This window comes from Equus caballus, chromosome 24 (assembly GCF_041296265.1).
Source record: "Equus caballus isolate H_3958 breed thoroughbred chromosome 24, TB-T2T, whole genome shotgun sequence".
NCBI classification, from domain to species: Eukaryota; Metazoa; Chordata; class Mammalia; order Perissodactyla; family Equidae; genus Equus; species Equus caballus.
In genome coordinates this window covers 34,534,478-34,556,856 of record NC_091707.1, presented here as the reverse complement: position 1 = coordinate 34,556,856, position 22,379 = coordinate 34,534,478, and the positions used below count along the sequence as shown (strand labels likewise).

The 22,379-nt window shown below is 42.2% G+C and overlaps 1 protein-coding gene across 5 annotated transcripts in view; it reads right to left on the bottom strand.

The window, feature by feature from the left end:
• Positions 1-1,709: 1,709 nt before the first annotated feature.
• Positions 1,710-22,379, bottom strand: part of GPATCH2L (G-patch domain containing 2 like) — a 60,793-nt gene continuing 40,123 nt past the window's right edge. For 2 of the 5 annotated variants that reach the window (XM_023628148.2, XM_023628147.2), the window contains exons 9-10: positions 12,747-12,841; positions 1,710-6,760 (exon numbers count right to left, since the gene is read on the bottom strand). In XM_023628148.2, the coding sequence (XP_023483916.1) occupies positions 6,600-6,760; positions 12,747-12,841 (256 nt within the window). In that variant the 3' untranslated portion in view covers positions 1,710-6,599. Of the gene's footprint in view, positions 6,761-10,650; positions 11,575-12,746; positions 12,842-22,379 lie in introns of those variants that run through there. The other 3 variants (XM_070250223.1, XM_023628149.2, XR_011432243.1) reach the window with 2 other exon arrangements.

Sequence of the window (22,379 nt, the reverse complement as noted above, 5' to 3'; positions counted from 1 at the left end):
GGTGTCTAAATGCAGGCTCCCCACCAAGGCTCTGTAATCTGCTGGGGGAGGGGTGTGGCAGGCTGCTGAGGTTGAGAGAAGGCGGGGCAGAGGGTTGAAAACGGCCAGTTTGCAGTAGCTGCTGACCACAGGTGGGAGGATGAGTGAGATAAATATTTAGAGCAATTCAAACTGTTGCCACGATTTTGGGGTGGCAGAAGTTGGCACGGTGACGACAGCTCTTCATGAAGAAATCCACGGCCCACGGGGAGGAGCGAGATGCAGAATCTACATAAGGTGAAACGGGTTTATTTAAGTCAAAGCTACCAAGGCTGTTCGTCAGTTCTCTATTTTCTTTCCTTTTTCAATTAAAAACATTTGAATGAGCGATCTGCAAGGGTCAGAACTCACTTCTAGAGAAAGAGAACATTAATTTTCATAATTCACATCTTAAAAATCTTTTTATATTCTCACACCTTGCTAATATCTAGTAACGCTAACATTTTTGGCCAGAGGTAATTTTAACTGGTTTTCAAGATGGAAAAGAAAAAGTATATGTTTTAAAATACTGCAAAAATTGAAATGAGAGCTAAACAGCCTACACGTGTGTTAACCACGTTTTTTATTTCCTATTACGATGTTTTGACATCTTCAAAAACCTTTCTGGCTGCGGAGAGACTGCCTCTCCTAGGCTAGCCAATTCTCAGCAATAGCAAAGAACTCAGGCAAGCAGCACGCTTGTGACGTGCGCGCTCACGAGGTATGATGGAGCCACACCTCCTCCATCTGGCCGCTACGCCCAGAAAGCGATCATCCCAGGGCCAGGGACCAGGCAACCTGAGACCACGGTGCAGCCCAAAGGCCCTGGAATTATTCACACCAGCCAGTCCTAAAATGTTTACCCTGCCCTGCCTTGCCTTTCCAGAGGAAACCTCAATAAAGGCTCTGGCCTAACCTATTGCTTGCTCCTGTCTGCTGCCTCCTGACCCAAATCTGGTGTTCGTCCTGTGGCCCTGCATGGCAAGCTGTGCCTCTTGTTTGTAGGGGAACTGTGAATAACATGAAACTTTTCCTGTTTAACGTCGTGGGTCACATTTATAAATTAAGACCTGGGCACAAAACAACAGGAGCATCTGAGGAATGGTATTAGAGAACTCCTCCTTAGCCACACATATTCCCAGAGAGAACCTGGGTTCGCAGGCTTTAGCAAAAAGTTAGGGCCCAGCCCAACTCATAGAAATAAAATCTAAAGAAAAAATGGTCATGATTTCATTTCAAAGTTTATGATTAGAGTGCCATATTCTGAAATGCTGAATCTATGAGTCAGACAACAAAAAAATGTAACATGCTGTTGCTACTGGTCCCCAACCCTGCAGAATTACTAGCTGAAATGTAAAACAAAGACAACAGGGTGTCATTAAGTGCGATCAGTGAAAATTGATTTTTACAGGTTCTGAAGTACTGAGATTAAGTCCTGGCAAAAGATTAGCAATGACTCAACAGGTATTTATTACATAATAGCTATGTACTCAGGGTGGTTTTTTCTTCCAATTATCTTTTTCATTTTTGTGAGCCATACTATAAAGGCTTCATCATTATGATGCTGGAAGATACATGACATTTTCCCATGAAAAGAGGATGCAATGAACAAATACCATAAAAGCACGGATGGCAGTATCTCACACAAATGTTTTACTGCCAATTGTGAAAAATGACTATCACTCACAGACTAAAAATTCATTGTTATATTTTAATCCACTTTTAAAAGGTTGTTTCCATCTAAATATGGCCGCAATGACATTTTTCTCCACATCATTCTTCCTCAATATTTCCAGGGTATCTTTCAAGAGCTTGAGGGAAAAAGTATGGGAGATAAAGACATTAACAGTTTCTGCAAAGAATCATATACGAAATATCTGTACACTTACGGAGGGAAATATAAGAGCACCTCAGAGCACAGGGGGATAACAGTACATTAAAACACTTCTTTTTAACAGTGGCAAAGCCTGCAGTTCTCAAACGTCAGCATGCACCAGAGTCCCCTGGAGGGCTTGTAAGAGGCGACCAGGCCCCACCCTCAGAGCTGCTGGCGGGACAAGAGCGTACTGATGCTGTTGGTGGGGACCCTAGCACCCCCGCTCTAAGCATCTCCCCTTCTCTTCCCACTTGTCGACCTTGCCAAGACTGCTTTCCGTGGAGAACATCTTCAGGATCTGCCCCATTCTTCAATACTGGGTGGGAAGGTTTTTTATTCCCCAAATTTGGCAGTTTTACCAAGTGCTGATTATGTCTATTTGCCGTGGCAGGAAAATTTCTCCTTTTGGCCATAAGTTTGTTTTGCTGGGCTTGTTAAAAACCTTATAATGTGTACTCCTCAGTAACATTATTCACTTGCCTTGTTTCTTTTTCATGTTGCTGTTTCCAGGCACTTGATGTTCATCAGTTTTGTGGTCTTATTGTGGGTGAAAGCATCTTTGGGCCACTCGTGTTTACTAGTAGCTAACAGCAGAACCCACGGATTTCCTCACCTTTTCCCTCTGTACCCATGTGTAGGAACCCATCCTGACTGCTGTCATCATCAATGACTCCACTGACTGTCACGACAGGAGTGGGAAATAAGGCAGTACTGACAGGTAAAATGGGCAGATCAAGCATTAACAAAGGAAGCAGCTGATGGCAGGAGCAGACTGTTTCTACCAGGGCCAGCCCGGTGGCCTAGTGGTTAAGTTTTCATGCTCCACTTCGGCAGCCTGGGGTTTGCCAGTTTGGATCCTGGGTGCAGAGCTGCACACCACTCATCAAGCCATGCTGTGCTGGCATCCCACATACGAAACAGAGGAAGACTGGCACAGATGTTAGCTCAGCGACAATCTTCCTCAAGCAAAAACAGGGAGATTGACAACAAATGTTAGCTCAGGGCCAATCTTCCTCACCAAAAAAACCCAAAAAACAAAAAGGAGCAGATTGTTTCCACCATCCTTCCCACCAACCCACAAACCATGACACATCGTGTAAGCCATGCCCCAAACTAGACTGCACCCACAGCTGCTAGAAAAAGCCACTCTGTTCTCATCTCAACTCAGATAAAGTTCGCCAGACATACAGAACACTGAATACGGCATCTAATGCTGAGACTCTTTTACATAGCCTTCTCCCCAGGAAACAAAAAGTGCATGGCTCTGAACCATGGCAATGAACCCAAAATAAAGCGAAGACTTGAAATGAATCACGCATCACCAGAGCCTTCGCCTGGAGCCAAAGCAGAGAAGCCATCACATCAGCAATGACGGTGGCCTCCCTCCTTCCTCACGACACTCTAGAATTTGATCAACTCTAAAGTGACTTCTGGGAGAACTCTGCTCCTTTACTTTGCAGCTTCAGCATTTGCCATGCTGTGGTCTAGATTGTGTTTCTGATTCCAAAATGCAAAGACAGATCAAATTCATCTATTTGGGATTCATAAATAGTTTAAGTACCTGGCCTAGGCGCTGAGCTCGACTTAGCAAAGGATACCATAAACATCAGAGATTAAGAAACTAATTCAGCTTCTGGTCACTTTGTTGCCCAAATGGCCTTGTTTGCAGCCTGTTTCAAAGCCCAGAGAAACAATGTTTTACGAAATTTTCAATTACATTTGATTTCTAAAGAATTCAAGACTAAATGTGTCCTATTTATCAAGCACATATCACTCAGTAAAGATCATACTCTCCGTCTCCCAAACTTGGCACTATGGAAAGAGCTACTGACTTCCCATGCTGAACAGTTCTTAACAAGAAGCAACACAAGAGTTTTGATGCAAATGAAGTGTTCCCTTTAAAATACTGCATCTGAAAAATAATCTCAAATTCCCTTAAGCTTGTAAGCAAAACTAACTTTCATGAATGATCCGTATGCAAGTAGATAATGTCTTGACTTCTGTACACGGTGGAAAATACACAAGATTAGGATTCAGCCAGGAAGACTGTGCAGCCAGCTGGGAAAAATCAGAACCCTGAAATAAGTGAGAACTGTGGAACTCAGCTTCAGTTATTATTTTTGCAGAGATCAAACAGTGAGCTCAATGATTATCCTCAAAGGAAGTCTTACTATTAGAGTTTTCTCAACAGACTATAGAACCTGATTTTGAAATTATGTGTTCTGTTGAAAGGCAACAGATTTTTAATTTATGACATTATATACTTTGCCATATAAAAAGGAAATTTAAAATTTAGGATTCAAAATACACTCAATTCTAAGGTTATTCCTCCAGCAGAGTAAGTTGGTTAATAATTCTGTACACAAGCTCATGCAGCAGTTTAAAACAAGACGCACCACTTACAACCCGGCGTGGAAAGTAACTGTGTGCTTAACAGCTATTCTCTTAGGTACTTAATTTTCTTCCCCACTTATTACAGGAAGATAGGGCGTTTTGGGATGATCCCTGTTGAAAGTATTCAAAATATGTAGAAAAGCATGCCCAAGAAAGATGATAAATATTCATGGCATACCGTTTCAAAAATATGGGTCTGAGTGACTCGGGTCTCTCAAAGAAAAACAAGATTATAACCCAGGGCAGAGAAAGTGGAAGGCTGGGATTTTAGTCTGGGCTTGATTATGTGATTCTGGGCAAGTCACTAAACTCTGTGACTGTTCTTGTCTCTGTAAAATGGCAGCAGTCACCTACCTTTACATCACAGAGATGTTTAAAACATAAGCAAAGTTGAATACATAAACTATTTTTCATCACAGGTAGAAAGGAGAATTATTAGGCAACATGTCTTGAAGATAAGATGCTACCTGAACTGCAGAGGTCTTAAGAAGCCACGAACACAGGACCAATCTCTGCATGAGCCACGGAGCTTTATGCAAAAAAATTATGTCCATGGGTTTCTCTCTTAAATCCAACAAATTATGTTAGAAACGTGTACCTCAGGACACCATGGGGACTAGGTAAGAACGCACACAGGACAACAAAACCTGCCTTCATCACTAAAACAACTCAGTAGTGCCATTCTATATTCAACAGACATCCTATCCTCTATACGCTGGGTGCAGCCCACAGGGAAGGGAAGTGCGCTCACTGCGACATGAGATCAGGGTGGCTCCCACGGATGCAGGCTGGCTTCAGCACCACTCCTCACCCCGTAACCCCCATCTGGTCCTCCCTCCACCATATTCCTTGTTCAGGACAACTGACATGTTCTCAGTCCTGTACAAAGAGCTCTGTAAACTTGGTGGCAAGTCCCCCTTCCCAACTAGATTCACACCCACCCCACTGACCAGGAAATTCTGCAGCTCACTGAGGAGGATGGTAACTTTTAAAGGGAACACAACAGAGCAGCCCACCACGACATTCTGTGCGAGAAAAAGGGATAACCAGGCTTTGGGCAAAGCCAGCTCTGTCCTACACGGCACCTACTTACACACGGAAGATAAGCAGACGCAGGAGTGGGAGTTCCTCTAGAACACCAACCGAGCAGTGGGCACTCAGAGAACAGCTTCTGTGTACTTCAGAGCAAAAGCGCTCAATACATACCAAAAAAAGCCCTCTGTCCACCAGGCCCCTGAATGGCGGACACTCTTGATGATTTTTAGAAAGCGTGGCTTTCCTCCAGCAGCTCTAGGCAGTCACTTATTCCCCATTTTGACAAAGTAGCATCCAACTTCAGGCTTGGCTGTATCTATAACTCTACAGGCAGCTGAGCCGTCACAGACATGCCAAGTATAAAGGCATGTCAAAAAGACATTTTCCCTCCCCAAAGTATGGCCCCAAGAAGCTATTATTCTAATAGAGTATGAATTTCTGGTGTAGGTACTGACCTATAATATGAACAATAAAAGTCCCAGTGAGTACCTAAAGGCTCACACCGCGACAGGAAGTATGCAGACACAGTCCACTATGTTAAGTTTGCTGTGCGCCTACACCGTCTTCTCCATTACGCCCATCTACCCAGATGTAGATGTCCTCTTTTGGTAGAATACGAACTTTGGAGATGACGCAAAGTACAGTGCAGCTGCTGGCGATCCCATGAGGCCATCTAGAAAAATGGAAGAAGTTCCCAAGGCCGGTGCTGCTGGTGTCTCTTCCGAGGCTCCAAATTGAGAACGTGGCAGATTTATCTTATTGGCACTCTGAGTGAATCAAGACCAGGCTCAAAGGCAGGCCCCACTTCCTGCAAACAATTCCACACACAGGTCTTAACTCAGTGTTTAAATCTGTCTGGAACTGGCTACAAATTTGGGATTTCCTCAAATGATATTAAAAGCTCTACAAAAAATAGGCAAAAGCAGTTACTAGTTTTTCAAGGAAAAAGAGATACCTGCAAAAAAGCAACAGCTCTGTTAAACGGAGCTGTGGGTAGCTGTTGGGACAGCAATAGCAATGTAACAAATAGAACACAGGATGATGTTTTTTTAAAAAAATTGCTGCCCCAATACTTTACGATTTAAAAAAAAAAAAAACAAACAGATTTCCAGAACATGATTTTCTAAGAGAAAGTCCACAGCTTTGTCTGAGGAGGAGTCGGTCCTGGTGCTGAAAGGACTGAGAACGTCAATTAAGATACGCGAGACCATAGAATATGAAGTCTAACATTGGTTTCAACACACCCAGTCGGCTCCTGGGGGGGAAATGCTGCTCTCTAGCTGTATCCAGGGCTCTTTTCTTGTGGCATTTTAAAAAACGTAGCTGCAGCTGAGTCGGTGGCTTTCTCTGCAGCAGAGGTCCTGACCAGCCACTCAGAGTTTGGAGATTTCTGGGCCTGCGATGCTGGGGTGGCTGGCTCCACTGCATCCATATGAACTGGTAAGGGTGTTACAATAAAAGTAAGGAGGAAAAAATCAGGAGGAGACAAATTAGAATGAGAGACTCATCAGCGCAAAATTTTCTTAATCCTTTTATTTTATGTCCTATTAACCGAAGTGGTCACATAAGGTTTCTCTTTTTTCTTTACAAAAAAATAAAGGCAAGATTTAAGTAAGATAAGTATTTCTCCACTTGAGAAAATGGGTTTAACTGAACAAATAAATAAATTCAGTAGAACAAATTAACAAGGTAGTAATAATCACTTAGTAAGCAGTTATGTGCCAGGCACTGTACTGGGTAAACACTGCACACTCATGGCAATCTTATTTCTTAATGTAGGTATGGTCATCTCCATTTTCTGGATCAGAAAACTGAGGCAGAGAGAGAGCAGATAAATTGTTCAGGGACACAACAGAGCTGGTTAAGTAGCAGGAGAGTCAAACTCAGATACTGGACTGCAAGCCCTGTGCTCTGTCACACCCCATGCCTCCAATACGACAGCCCAGTAAGGAAAACGGCAGCACAATCACAGATTGCTTCTCAATAGGGACACTAGAGACGTTCTGGACATGGAAACACTGCTTGGGGAGGGCTGTCCCATGTATCTGAGGACACTTACCATTCTGGACCCTATTCACTGGAGGCCAAACGCACTCCCCAGTCACTGCGACAAACACTGTCCTCACTTTTCCAAATGCCCCCTCAGCAGAGCAGTACAAATCACCATCCCACCCAGCTGAAAAGGGACATGGACTAAAATAGAGCAAAACATACAAAAGTTTCGTTTTTACCCTGTCATTCAATAATTCTACTCCCAGGAATGTGACCTAGAATAGCAATTTTCAAATTGTGGGTCACAAAATCAATTTAGTGGGTCATGACCAGTACATTTTTTTCTTAATGAAAAAGAACAGAAAATATCAGAGAGCACCCAAGGGTTTACGTCAAATTTACATGTACACCTAATACATATTCAAACAAATTTCTTACTGTGAATTATCGTAAAAAACATCTTGAAAACTATTACTCTATGGCACATTTACAAGAGTTTCTTGAGGGCAGTGGCTGTCATATGTTTTAGAACCTCAATCACAGCAGCAAAAAATACATTTGACGTCACAATCCAAATCTCTCTCTCTCACACACATGCTTGTTCACTCATATCTGACTGAAAAGAAATTTCATAAAACTATACCTACCATTACTACATGATCATCCACCACAGTGAAAAATCCCTACCCTAGAAACACTTTTTTTGCTATGTATGTTTTATAATGATAAAATATACGTAACAAAATTTCTCCTTTTAATAATTTTTAAGTGTACAGTTCAGTGGCATTAAGCATACTCACATTGTGGCACAACCATCACTACCATCCACCTCCAGAACCTCTTCAGCTTCACAAATGGAAATTCTGTCCCATTAAACAACAACTCCCCATTCCCTTCCTCCTCCAGCCCTTGGCCACCACCCTTGCACATTCAGTCTCTATGACTCTGACTGCTCCAGGTACCTCATATGAGCGGAACCATAGTATTTGTCCTTTCGTGTCTGGCTAATTTCACTTAGTATACTGCCTTCATCCATGTTGTAACACGGCAGAATTTTATTCTGAATAATGAAGGCTTTCAGGCTGAATAATATTCTATTGTAGGTTATACCACATTTCATTTATCCATTCATCCAGTGATGGACATTTGAGTCGTTTCCACTTTTTGGTTATTGTGAATTTGCTGCTAAGAACATTGGTGTACAAATATCTGTCTGAATCCCCTCTTTCAGTTCTTCTGGATATACACCCAGAAGCAGAACTGCTGGATCAGACAGTAGTTTTATGTTTAAACTTTTGAGGAACCGTCATACTTTTTTCCATAGCGGCTACACTATTTTACATTCCTACCGGCAATGCACAAGAGTTCCAATTTCCCCCACATCCTTCTCAACACTTGTTTCCTGTTTTGGTTTTTTTTTTTTTTGCTAGGAAAGATGCATTCTAACCCAACATCTGTTGCCAATCTTCCTCTCTCTCTCTTTTTTTAGTCCCCAAGGCCCTACTACATGGTTGTGTATCCTAGTTGTAAATTCTTCTAGTTTGTCTACGGGAGCCCCTGCCATAGCAAGGCTACTGACAGACAAGTGGTGTGGTTCCATGCCCAGGAACCAAACCTGGGTCGCCAAAGCGGACTCACACTTAGCTTGAGCCACTTGGCCATCAGGGCTGGGCCTGTTTCCTGTGTTTTTGAAGTAGCCATCCTAAGAGTGTGAAGTTGCCCAGATAAACTTTAGCTCTTGTTCTCCCAGAGAACAATGCAGTATTTCCACAATAGCATAAAACGGGATACAATCCAAATGTCCATCAAGAATGCTTAATTGTAGTATATTCATCATATTCATACAATGGAATACCATATTTATGGCTGTAAAAAATGAATGGATTTTGGCAGGACAAAACATGAATGAATCTCAAGAACATAACTGGGTGAAATTTGTAACATAAAATATGATGTTCCATTTACACAAGGTTCAAAAACATGCAAAACTAGACAACATATTGCTTAGAGATATATATGTCTGTTAAAACTATTTGAAAAAAAACAAAGAATGATAAATGATTAACAAAAAAACTATACCCAAAGAATGGGAAGAGGATTGTAAAGGTGACACTCTTCTTCTTAAAGTGGATGTGGGTACATGGTTATTTGTTGTATTGTTTTTCTTTACATCTTACCTGTCTTCTACAAAGATTCTTTTATAGCCATTCAATGTTTACTTAAAAAAAATTTTCAACTTTAAAAAATAATTTAAACTTTAAAAAGGTATAGCAGGCAATAAGAATCTGCCCTATGACTCCTGAGACAAGGGCCATGCTAAAATGGAACTCCTGAATCCAATCACAGGGTTAAAATAACACTGTTTCTATCTTAAGATTCCATTCACTTATCCATACAACAAATACCTAATAAGATCATTCTACGTGTTGAGCATTATTCTAGATGCTAGGAGTACAGCAGTGAGCAAAACAGATACAAATTCCTGCCCTTGAGAATGCATCACGAGCATCACTGGCCTGGTGTTTGGAATCTGATGGAACTAATTAACAGGTTAACTGGTGGCTACCCTTTTGACTGACACTCTAAGGACTCATACGCTATCCCAGGGAGAAAAAGGTCAGAAAAGGCTTTTGGAGTGGCCAAAATAGTCAGGGCTCTGAGTAGAACATCTTATCATCCCTATGCTCCTTGACTGAAAGCCATGTGTTTATTTTTTGAAGGAATGGGATTTGCACACCAAAAGTTCTGATCTGCTATTCTAATGAAGAAAATCATCTCAAGGAAACCAAGTCTGGTCTTCATCTGAGTTCCTCATGTTTCTTATAGCTACTTAGCCTCAAATTTTGAAGAAAACGATTCATTTTTTATTTTCCAGTTACATTCTTCAGGAACATACACAGCTAGTTCCCTTCAGCATGAGGCAGAGACTTGCTGGGCATTCCCTATTCTGGTGTTTTGGACTTAGAAGCAGGTTACATGGTTACTCACTATAAGATCCAGGGATGGCTCTGTGCACCAGACACCTGCATGTTATAAAGCCATAAAGGGAAAGGGAGTGGAGATAAAAAGAGGAAAAGAAAGGTGCTACGCTTTCAAGAAGGATCTACTTAACTCTATGAAAAGCTCCTTCTCCCTGGCCTTTGTTAATATTAGTACAAAAAGACAGGAAGGCATGCTATTCCTTTCTGCTCTTCACCTTTCTAGCCTTATTAATATCTTTAAATTCAGTCAATTTCAACACAAAACTTTCCACCACTGGGGGAGGGAAAAAGGGAAAAGATTTGTGGCTGCATGTTTAAGAAAGAAGCTGAATTCATCACAGTGACAGGGGAGAGTGTTGGCAGAGATCTGAGCTATTTATTCTTTTAGGAAAATCCTATAAAGAATGACACAAGGAAGCCTCTATCTGCAGTCTTGTTCATCACACTGGTGAAGAGTCCGATAACAGATGTATGCAGCAGCGTGATTTAGTGCCAGGAGCTGGCCCCTGATGTGTATTAATACAGCGGCAAAGCGGAACGCACCTCTCTTCATCACTCATTTCTATAAAAGAGGTGGAATCCGAGATGGCCCGATGTTAGTCAGAGCAAGCCCATTTGTTCTACTGACTGATGGCGCGGGCTCGGGCTATGTCCTTCACCTCCATGGGGCACTCAGGTTGTGGATAGAAAAAAAAGAGAATGTTCAGTGAAGCAGGCCTTAGTCAACAAGTGAGAGGAGGAGTTTGGGCTCAGTAGGGGAACATTTAATGTGCAAGTCTTGTTTAAGACTTCCCAGTACATTTCACGACTGGAATATGGAAAAGGATTTTAAATTCTTCTCAACATTTCTTCTCTTATAAACAATTAAAAGCTAAAAGTAGAAGCTAGATATTAAAGAGAAAAAAAGAACAAAAAGATACAAGAGGGGAGAACGTGTTTTAAGGTTTCCAATCCTATAGACTGCATGAGGATCTGGGTTTTGATCTAGAGTGATAGTTTGGAACCATTCCTATTGTACGAACCCTTCTGTTCGTATAAAAGAGAACGCCTGCAGTGTTTAAGAGGGCAGTTCCAGAGGAACAGGGAACCAGTCTGATCTCGGCTCTGCAATTTAACAACCACGTAACCTCGGGGAAGTGACTTAACCTCGCTAAGCCTCAATTTTCTCATGTGCAAATTGGGAATAAAAACAGCATCTACCTTATAAAGTTGTTGCGAAGATTAAGAGAAATAATGCATGCAAACTGTTCATCTCAGCGCACAGCCATGTGGAAATACCTAAAAAAATTTACTATAATCATCATACCTGTGATTGTCCAGCATGAACCATCATCAAGCAGTCATTCCAAACAGAAGCTCAAAGGGGTCAATTTCAGAGTACGCTGAAACTAAGTAAGGGCAGGGAGGATAGCGTTCCCCACCTGTCTCAAGTCTACTCTTTACTCAGCTATCAACTGCTCTGATCTATATAATGTATAGTATTTTTTGAAGAAAATAAAATAATCTGTGATATACTCAATTCCCTCAGAGTGAATTTACCATCATACCAAGAAAATAACTGTACTTCAGATAGGTCCTATAAACAGATATGATCTTTTTATCCAGAGCAATTCACCCTAAATTGTATTGAAATAACACAAGGGATTTCCTATGTCTACTAATTATATTTAACTATCTTCTCTTAACTTCAAAGAAAAATATCTATAGACATCTAATATTTTTCCTGACATAAATACATAACTACACTCTTTCTTTTCATTTAAGGATAACATACATTTGGAAAAGTACATAACTCATAAACGTGTAGCTCAACGAATCTTTACATGTGCATATACTCATGTAATCCCCACATAGTTCATGCTATAGAGCATATCCAGCATCCAAGAAGATTTCTTTATGTTCTCTGCTGGTCACTATGCCCAACCAAAGATAACCACTATTCTGGTTTCTAGCAACTAGTTTTGCCTAGAAAACTAAAGGTTTTAACTTGAAAAATTGTTTTTAATTAGAAATTTCACAACCGGTAAAATATTAGCACTTTACTGTACTGTAAACCAAATAAGAAAGTAAATAAACCCATGTATCTCTTTGGCTACTGACTAAACTGTTACCCTGATGCGATACTCCTGAGCATGGACTTAATTTCCTGTCTGTGTCAGAACAAAACACAGATGACTCAAGATCGTCGACGGTGGAACATAGGGATTCTAACTCAAGAAAGTCGTGTCACGCAGTGACAAGGAAAGACTTCAGGGTCAGAGAGAACTAGGTTTGAATTCTTAAAATGTGTGACCTTGGACAAATTATTTCTCATATTCTCAGTTTTCCCACATAAAATGGGAATAACGACCTATCTTACCACAAAGGTTAGACGACAAGGTATACAAAACACGTAATGTAGTGCCTGGCACACAGGAGGTGCTCAGTAGATGATAACCACATCTAATTACCTGCGTTTGCGCTAGACAGAGATGCTGCGGCCACAGGTTTCCGTTTCCTCTTGATGTCACGTGAACATGGGGGTCCCAAGTGTATGCTTGCCTGTCTGCAGATATGAGAAAGAAAAAATATTGTTTGAACTTTGTAATTCTTATTGTAAGATATTATGTTCAGTCCAGACGAAATCCTTGACCCATCACAGACATACACTAACAAAATGGGCACCGTCCTTTGCCATCAAGTGCCAATACAAGATTATTCAAAATTAATCATAACTTACTCATTATAAACAATACATACCCATTCTAAACTTTTTACCTAAATTCAGAATAGCAGGGATTCAAGATTAATTTTAATAAATATGTGTTTCATCACATGCTGATTTTTATACAATTATTTTTCATAAAAACTATAACCACAATTGTTCTAAACTCTCTAATTAAATACCTACTCCCAAGTGGTAATATATTGAAAAGTTTAATGCTACATGAACACAGATATTTACATAGAATTTTAATAGAAAGTTTAACCCTTCTATCACTATAAATCTGGATTTTTAATAGTGTCTGTAACACCAAGTTAAATAAGTTTAGTTTCTGTGATTTTTAAAAAATATTAATTATGTGCTAGAAATACATTCCCTCATCTGACTATTCAGCTTATTTAAAAAAACTCTTATTTAAAAAAACTCTTGCAAACAGGCAACAACAGTAAAAAAGAGAAAAAGAAAAACACAAAAAACAAACAGTGAGAGCTTCAAAGCTAGAAAAGCAAAAGATTCTCTGAAAGACAATGGACTTAACACTGAAATGGCTGGTATGCTACTTTCCTTCCACACTTCCTCCCTCCTCTCACACCAGACAGATCCTACCCGATTCAGGACCAAGCTGAGTCTCACCTTTACACAAAGCTTTCCTTGAACATTCAAGGCCTTATCTACATGAATCATTATTTGACTGGTGTGTATATATCTTGCTTCCCTAATGAGGTTTAATCTTGAGAATAGGGACCATATTTATATTTCTTTCTTAATTTTCCAATGATTTACCAACCTCAGCACAAGGCATATAGCTGATCCCCACTACATATCTGTTAACTAGAACTGACAAAAAGGAATAAAAGTTCTAAAAACCAAATAGCCAACTGTACACTTAAAAGTGGTTAAAGTGGTAAATTTTGTTATGTATATTTTACCATAATTTTTAAAAATAGCCAGGACACAACATATAAAAAGGAATATAGTAAAATCATACCAGATGAACTCTTAATTGGTAGCCCTAGGTGGGGATGGAGTCTCATGGCTTAATAGTCTTACAAGAATCTCAGTCAAATCTAAGAGAACCTAGTGAGCAAAGCAACAAGACAACTGTTGAATGGGAAAATTCTCCTATTCAGAGGGCCCCAATCTGGCAACTTCCATAGTTTAAAAGCATATACATAGGCTTGCTATCTCTCTCTCTCTCTTTCTGTCTCTCTCTCTCTCTCTCTCTCACACACACACACACACACACACACTCTTTTCTCCAAAGAGCAAAAGCTTAAGAGTCAATTCAATTGATAAACAAGAAAAGATAGGAATTTGACTGAAACGTAAGACATTTTTTAGAATGCAAGAACACTGCAATAGGCAGACATTTACAATATAAACCCTATGGTTTAGAAAATTCCATCCAAGTCACTTTTTATTGATCACTCTCTTCTCTATGTGAAAAGAGTTAACTTTAGTTATGTACCCCATGAATAGTTAATTCTGAAACCCCAAAGTGAAATGTAAGTAGAAATGTGTAAAGCAGGGAAAACAATGCATTGTTCAAACCTTAAAGAAGTCCTGGGAATAGTCTAAAGCAGCATGCTGATTTAATAAGAAGAAACCTGGATGACAGAATGCCAAAGACAGACAGGCCTTCAGTGTAAATGCAGACGTGACAATTCCCTTTGAAGCCAAAGACACAGGCAGAAAAGACAGTGACACTACAAAATTTTCTTTCTCGTCAAAACAGAGAAATGTAGAGTTCTCGTCAAGATGGCGCTGTGAGCAGACGTTGAACTCGCCTCCTCCCACAAACACAACCAGGTTACAACAAATTTAGGAAGAATCCCCCTGGATTGAAAACTGAAAACCGGATAAAAAGAACCCCCACAACAAGGGACAGTCCTGACAAAAGCAGAAGAGGCAGTAACTCCGGCCAGAGAGGAAAAAAGCCACCTTTGGGAGCAGTGGAGCTTCTCAGCTGGCCAGGCGGGAGCCAACCTAAGGTACGCAGCCCTCCCTGGAGGAGTGAGGTCCGGAGCGGGGTCAATACTGCTATAAGCATCCTTTGGACTCAGCCCAACTGAGAGTGGGGGTCTTACTATCTGGCTTTGCTGGCTATTAACTGCAGTGAGGACACCCCAGAAAAGCTATCGGCCGAAAGGCGAAAAGATCCGGGTCTTAAAGGGCCCACGCACAAACTCACTCATTGCAGAAACCTAAAATCACAGAGAGAAGGCAGACTGTCCTTTGGTGAAACGAGACTCACCTGGTGGGCTCTGGGGGCATCTTGGTGAGAGGAGGATCCTCTCCTGAGACTGAGACATTGGTGGGGGCCGTTGTTCTGAGCTGGTCCAGGCGTGCTGATACTGACACAGGTGGGGGCCACTGAGGTGCGTCCCTTGGGCTGTTAGCCCAGGGGTCTGCCACACCCACTAAAGCACAGATTTAATCCAGTTCAGCCAGGGCAGGCAACCCACCCTAGGGACTGGCCCCACCTAACAGCAAGCCCTCAGGCTACTTTTCAGCCTGCATTGACTGAATGCCTTGATCCTCTACAGGCAGGCAAAGGTGTCTGCCTCTGTGGGGCAGGGCTTGTGTGAGGACCTGGTGAACTGTGGGGGGCACTGGGGCAGCGGGGGGGGGGGGGGGGGGGGGCCTCTGCAGTGTGGCAGTGGGGTATGCTCCAGGGGGTTGAGAAGTGTGCATGGACCAGGACTGTGCTGACAGTGTATGTGGTCCAGAGAGGGGTGAGGCTTATCAGCGGCAGAAGACTTGTGTTTCACAAATAGCCATAAAAAGGATCAGCCCCACCTTCCAAAGCCTGAAACAACTGAGTGCCTCCACGCCAAGGGCTAGCCCTACTCAGCTGCACTCCTAAGAGAACTGACATCAGCCTTGTTGGCCTCAGGCCTATCACAACTGTACGCCCCTGAGCCTAGCAACCAGCTACACTGGGTGCCAACCCAATTAAGAGGACAATTGCAATAAGAGTGTGCTAATAGGCGGGACCAAGATGGCAGAGTGAGTGGTCTTCTTTGTCTCTCCCCCGTGGAATCTACAACTAATTGGACATTCAGCGATTAACAAAGGATACCCAGATAGCATCTCAAGATGCCTAAGAGTCTCATACTACTATACATAGGAAGGTGAACAGACTTCCCCCCGGGAGGAGGTGGAAATAGGTGAAAACTCTCTGACCCTCGACCCCTGACCCCCAGACAGCCTAGTTCCTGCAGGAAGCTCTCTTCCAGCGGACTCCCCCATAGCATCGCCACACACCAAGGGCGGGAGTGTGCACTCACCAGCGGAGCAACGGTGGAAACAGGTGACAACAGCCCTACTCAAGCCCCCCGTGATTACACCTAAGCCCAGGGGGAATCCCCAGGGTCCTGCACCCCCCGGCAGAGAAGGCCTCCGCGCGCCATTAGCAGGGAGGCCCCTCCCAGAATCCAGAACAAAGGGGAGCTCCTGGTGGGCGGATTCCCCGGCCCGGCACCAGACCGCAAGCTGCTGCTGGGCCCACGGTCTCCAGCGCACAGGTCGGTGCAGGGGGCGCCCTGACTTACCGTGGACGTGCTTGGGGACACAGTTGGAGCTCCAGCACCCGGCTCTGCGGCCCGGGGGGAGGCTCCGGGGCCCCGCACCTCCCCGGCAGGGAAAGCCTCTGCTTGCCATTAGCAGGGAGGCTACGCCCAGAATCCAGGACAAAGGGAAGCTCCCGGCAGGCAGATTCCCCAGCACTGTACCAGACCGCAAGCTGCTGCTGGGTGCATGGTCTCCAGCACACGGGTCGGTGCAGGGAGCGCCCAGACTTCCCGTGGACGTGCTTGGGGACAAGGTTGGAGCTCCAGCGCCCGGCTCTGCGGCTCAGGGAGAGGCTCGGGGGTCCTGCACCCCCCTGGCAGGGAAAGCCTCTGCTCACCATTAGCTGGGAGGCCCTTCCCAGAATCCAGAACAAAGGGAAGCTCCTGGCGGGCAGATTCCCTGGCACTTCACCAGACTGCCAGCTGCTGCTGGGCTCACAGTCTCCGGTGCACGGATCGGTGCAGGGGGTGCCCAGACTTCCCGTGGATGTGCTTGGGGACTGGGTGGAGCTCCAACACCCAGCTCTGCGGCCCGGGGGGACACTCCACGGTCGTGCACCCCCCCAGCAGGGAGGGCCTCTGCTCGCCATTGGCAGAGAGCCCCCGCCCAGCATTCGGAACACCAGGAAGCTCCCTAAAGCAGAATTCCCCACAAGGCAGCAGCTTACAAGCCACCGCCAGGCCCACGGACTCTAGCTGTGTCCCAGACGAGGCAAGGGGCTCCCAGAGATCCTGCAGGAGTGGAGTGGGGCAGAGTGGAGCTCCAGTGAAATGGCTACATAGCCCAGGGGGGAACTCCAGGTTCCTACAGCAGCCTCAGTAAAAGCCTCTGCACAGCACTAGTGGAGAGGTCCCAACTGGCAATCACAAGGCAGGAAGGCCCTGGGGCAAAAGTAGCACAGCTAGGTGAGCTAACAACAGACTGCAGAAGATACCCATAGCTCTGCTGGGACCTATAGTGGACAAGTGTGATCTTGTGTGCTCTGTTAGGGACAAAGTGGCAATTATAGGTGATCCTGCTCCTGGCTGCTGGGAAAGCCCACAATACCACTACAGACCACAAGGAGGGAGCGCGTCTAAGTGGGCTGCAACAGTAGGCATCAGCAGCCTGAGGCCCCTTTGCAATTGCCCCCACAACCGACGAGGGACCCCACAGGACCACTGTGACTACGAGGAGGGGTCCAGGTCCAGTCAGTAACAGCTGACAGGGTTCCTGGTTAGTGCAGTCTAAACAGCTGCCCCGCCCCCCACACACACACCAGTCGCAACAAGTGGAAGCAGCGACTAAACTCTATCTCTATTCGGAGGCACAAATCCACACCATCAAGCAGTATGAAAAAATACATTAAATCTCCAGAACAGAAGGAAAATGATAAGCACCCAGAAAACAATCCCAAAGACAATGAAATCTATAGCCTAAATGACAATGATTTGAAAACTGCCATTATTAAAAAACTCAACGAGTTAAAAGAGAATTCAGATAGACAACTCAATGAGTTCAGGAGCTATGTCACAAAAGAGCTTGACACTATAACGAAGAACCAATTAGAAATACTGGAGATGAAGAACACAGTGGAGGAGAGTAAGAAAAATCTGGACTCTCTGAACAGTAGGGTCGATAATACGGAGGACAGAATTAGCAATTTGGAGGATAGGAATATAGAAATGCTGCAGACAGAGGAGGAGAGAGAACTAAGACTAAAAAGAAATGAAGAAACTCTCCAAGAATTATCTGACTCAATTAGGAGACGCAACATAAGGATTATAGGTATACCAGAGGGAGAAGAGAAGGAGAAGGGGGCAGAAGGCCTGTTCAAAGAAATAATAGCTGAGAACTTTCCAAACTTGGGAAGAGAGATGGAACTTCATGTGACAGAAGCCAATAGATCTCCAAACTTTATTAACACAAGAAGACCAACCCCAAGGCATACAGTAGTGAAACTAGCAAAAGTCAACAACAAAGAGAAAATACTAAGGGCAGCCAGGCAGAAGAAAATAACTTACAAAGGAAACCCCATAAGGCTATCAGCAGATTTCTCAGGAGAGACCTTACAGGCTAGAAGAGATTGGAATGAAATATTCAAAACGCTAAAGGACAAAAACCTGCAGCCAAGAATACTCTACCCAGTGAAAATATCCTTCAAATACGATGGAGAAATAAAAACTTTCCTAGATAAACATAAGTTAAGGGAATTCATCGCCACAAAACCTCCTCTTCAAGAAATGCTCAGGAAGAACCTCATTCCTGAAAAATCAAAAAAAGGAAAGGGGTTACAAAATCCAGAACAAAGGAGATAAGCAGAAGGACAATAACACAAAGTAACAGCTCTCCATCAGGACAAAATGCAAAAGAACCGGAAAACAAGTGATAAAATGGCAACGGTAGGCCCCCACGTTTCAATAATCACTCTAAACGTAAATGGACTGAACTCTCCAATCAAAAGGCACAGAGTGGCAGGATGGATCAAAGAACAAGATCCAACAATATGCTGCCTCCAGGAAACACACCTCAGCCCCAAAGACAAACACAGACTCAAAGTGAAGGGATGGAAGACAATACTCCAAGCTAATAATGAACAAAAGAAAGCAGGTGTTGCCATACTTATATCAGACAAAGTAGACTTCAAAGCCAAAGAGATAAAGAAAGACAAAGAGGGGCAGTATATAATGATAGAAGGGACGCTCCACCAAGATGACATAACACTTATAAATATATACGCACCTAACACAGGAGCACCAAAATTCGTAAAGAAACTATTAACAAAACTAAAAGGAGACATCAACAGCAATACAATAATAGTAGGGGACCTCAACACCCCATTAACACCAATGGACAGATCATTCAGACAGAAAATCAACAAGGAAATTATAGAATTAAATGAAAAATTAGATCAGATGGACCTAATAGATATATATAGGACACTTCATCCAAAAATAGCAGGGTACACATTCTTCTCAAGCACGCATGGAACATTCTGAAGGATAGACCATATCTTGGGAAACAAAGCAAGCATCAATAAGTTCAAGATGGTTGAAACAATATCAAGCATCTTTTCTGATCATAATGCTATGAAACTGGAAATCAACTACAAGAATAAAGCTGGGAAAGGGCCAAAAATGTGGAGACTAAACAACATGCTACTGAACAAACAATGGATTATTCAAGAAATTAAAGAAGAAATCAAACATTATCTGGAGACAAATGAAAATGAAAACACACTGTACCAAATGATTTGGGACGCAGCAAAGGCAGTCCTATGAGGGAAATTCATTGCAATACAGGCTCACCTCAATAAGCAAGAAAAATGTTACATAAACAACCTCAAACAACACCTAACGGAATTAGAAAAAGAAGAACAAACAAAGCCCAAAGTCAGTAGAAGAGGGAAATAATAAAAATTAGAGCAGAAATAAATGATATTGAATCTAAAAAGACAGTAGAAAGGATCAATGAAACAAAGAGTTGGTTCTTCGACAAAATTAACAAAATCGACAAACCCTTAGCCAGACTCACTAAGAAAAAAAGAGGAAAGTCTCAAATAAGTAAAATTAGAAACGAGAGAGGAGAAATCACAACAGATACCAAAGAAATACAAAGAATCATAAGAGAATACTATGAAAAACTATATGCCAACAAATTGAACAACCTAGAAGAAATGGATAAATTCCTAGACTCATACAACCTGCCCAAACTGAATCAGGAAGAAATAGAGAATCTGAATGGACCAATCACAAGTAAAGAAATAGAAACAGTAATCAAAAACTTCCCCAAAAATAAGAGTCCAGGACCAGACGGCTTCTCTGGAGAATTCTACCAAACATTCAAAGAAGATTTAATACCTATCCTTCTCAAACTATTCCAGAAAATAGAGGAAGATGGAGCACTCCCTAATACATTCTATGAAGCCAACATCACCCTGATCCCCAAACCTGACAAGGACAACACAAAGAAGGAAAACTACAGGCCAATATCACTGATGAACATAGATGCAAAAATCCTCAACAAAATTTTGGCAAACCGAATACAGCAATATATCAAAAAGATTATACAATGATCAAGTGGGATTTATACCAGGGACACAGGGATGGTTCAACATCCGCAAGTCAATCAACGTGATTCACTACATTAACAAAATGAGAAACAAAAACCACATGATCATCTCAACAGATGCAGAGAAAGCATTCAACAAAAATCCAACATCCATTTATGATAAAAACCCTCAATAAAATAGGTATAGAAGGAAAGTACCTCAACATAATAAAGGCCATATATGACAAACCCACAGCCAACATCATACTCAATGGACAAAAACTGAAACCCAGCCCTCTCAGAACAGGCACAAGACAAGGGTGCCCACTTTCACCACTCTTATTCAACATAGTACTGGAGGTTTTGGCCAGAGCAATTCGGCAGGAAAATGAAATAAAATGAATCCAAATAGGCAACGAAGAAGTAAAACTCTCGCTGTTTGCAGATGACATGATCTTATATATAGAAAACCCCAAAGAATCCATAGAAAAACTATTAGAAACAATCAACAGCTACAGCAAAGTTGCAGGGTATAAAATCAACATACATAAATCACTAGCATTTCTATATGCTAACAATGAACTAACAGAAAAAGATCTCAAGAACTCAATCCCATTCACAATCGCAACAAAAAGAATAAAATACCTTGGGATAAATTTAACCAAGGAAGTGAAAGATCTATATAACGAAAACTACAAGACCTTCTTGAAAGAAATTGACGACGACATAAAGAGATGGAAAGACATTCCATGCACATGGATTGGAAGAATAAACATAGTTAAAATGTCCATACTACCTAAAGAAATCTACAGATTCAACGCTATCCCAATCAGAATTCCAATGTCATTCTTTACAGAAATTGAACAAAGAATCCTAAAATTCATATGGGGCAAGAAAAGACCCTGAATTGCTAAAGCAATCCTGAGAAAGAAGAACAAAGCTGGAGGCATCACAATCCCTGACTTCAAAACATACTACAAAGCTACAGTAATCAATACAGCATGGTACTGGTACAAAAACAGATGCACAGATCAATGGAACAGAATTGAAAGCCCAGAAAAGAAACCACACACCTATGGACAGCTAATCTTTGACAAAGGAGCTGAGGGCCTACAATGGAGGAAAGAAAGTCTCTTCAACAAATGGTGCTGGGAAAACTGGACAGCCACATGTAAAAGAATGAAAATCGACCATTCTTTTTCACCATTTACTAAAATAAACTCAAAATGGATCAAAGACCTAAAGATTAGGCCTGAAACAGTAAGTCTTCTAGAAGAGAATATCGGCAGTACACTCTTTGACATCAGCTTCAAAAGAATCTTTTCGGACACCATAACCCCTCACACGAGGGAAACAATAGAAAGAATAAACAAATGGGACTTCATCAGACTAAAGAGCTTCTTCAAGGCAAGGGAAAACAGGATTGAAACAAAAAAACAGCCCACTAATTGGGAAAAAATATTCACAATTATTTATCCGACAAAGGGTTAATCTCCATAATATACAAAGAATTCACACAACTCAACAATAAAAAATCAAACAACCCAATTACAAAATGGGCAGGGGACATGAACAGACATTTCTCCAAAGAAGATATATGGATGGCCAATAGACACATGAAAAGATGCTCATCATCACTAATCATCAGGGAAATGCAAATCAAAACTACACTAAGATATCACCTTACACCTGTTAGAATGGCAAAAATATCCAAAACCAAGAGTGACAAATGGTAGAGAGGTTGTGGAGAAAAGGGAACCCTCATACACTGTTGGTG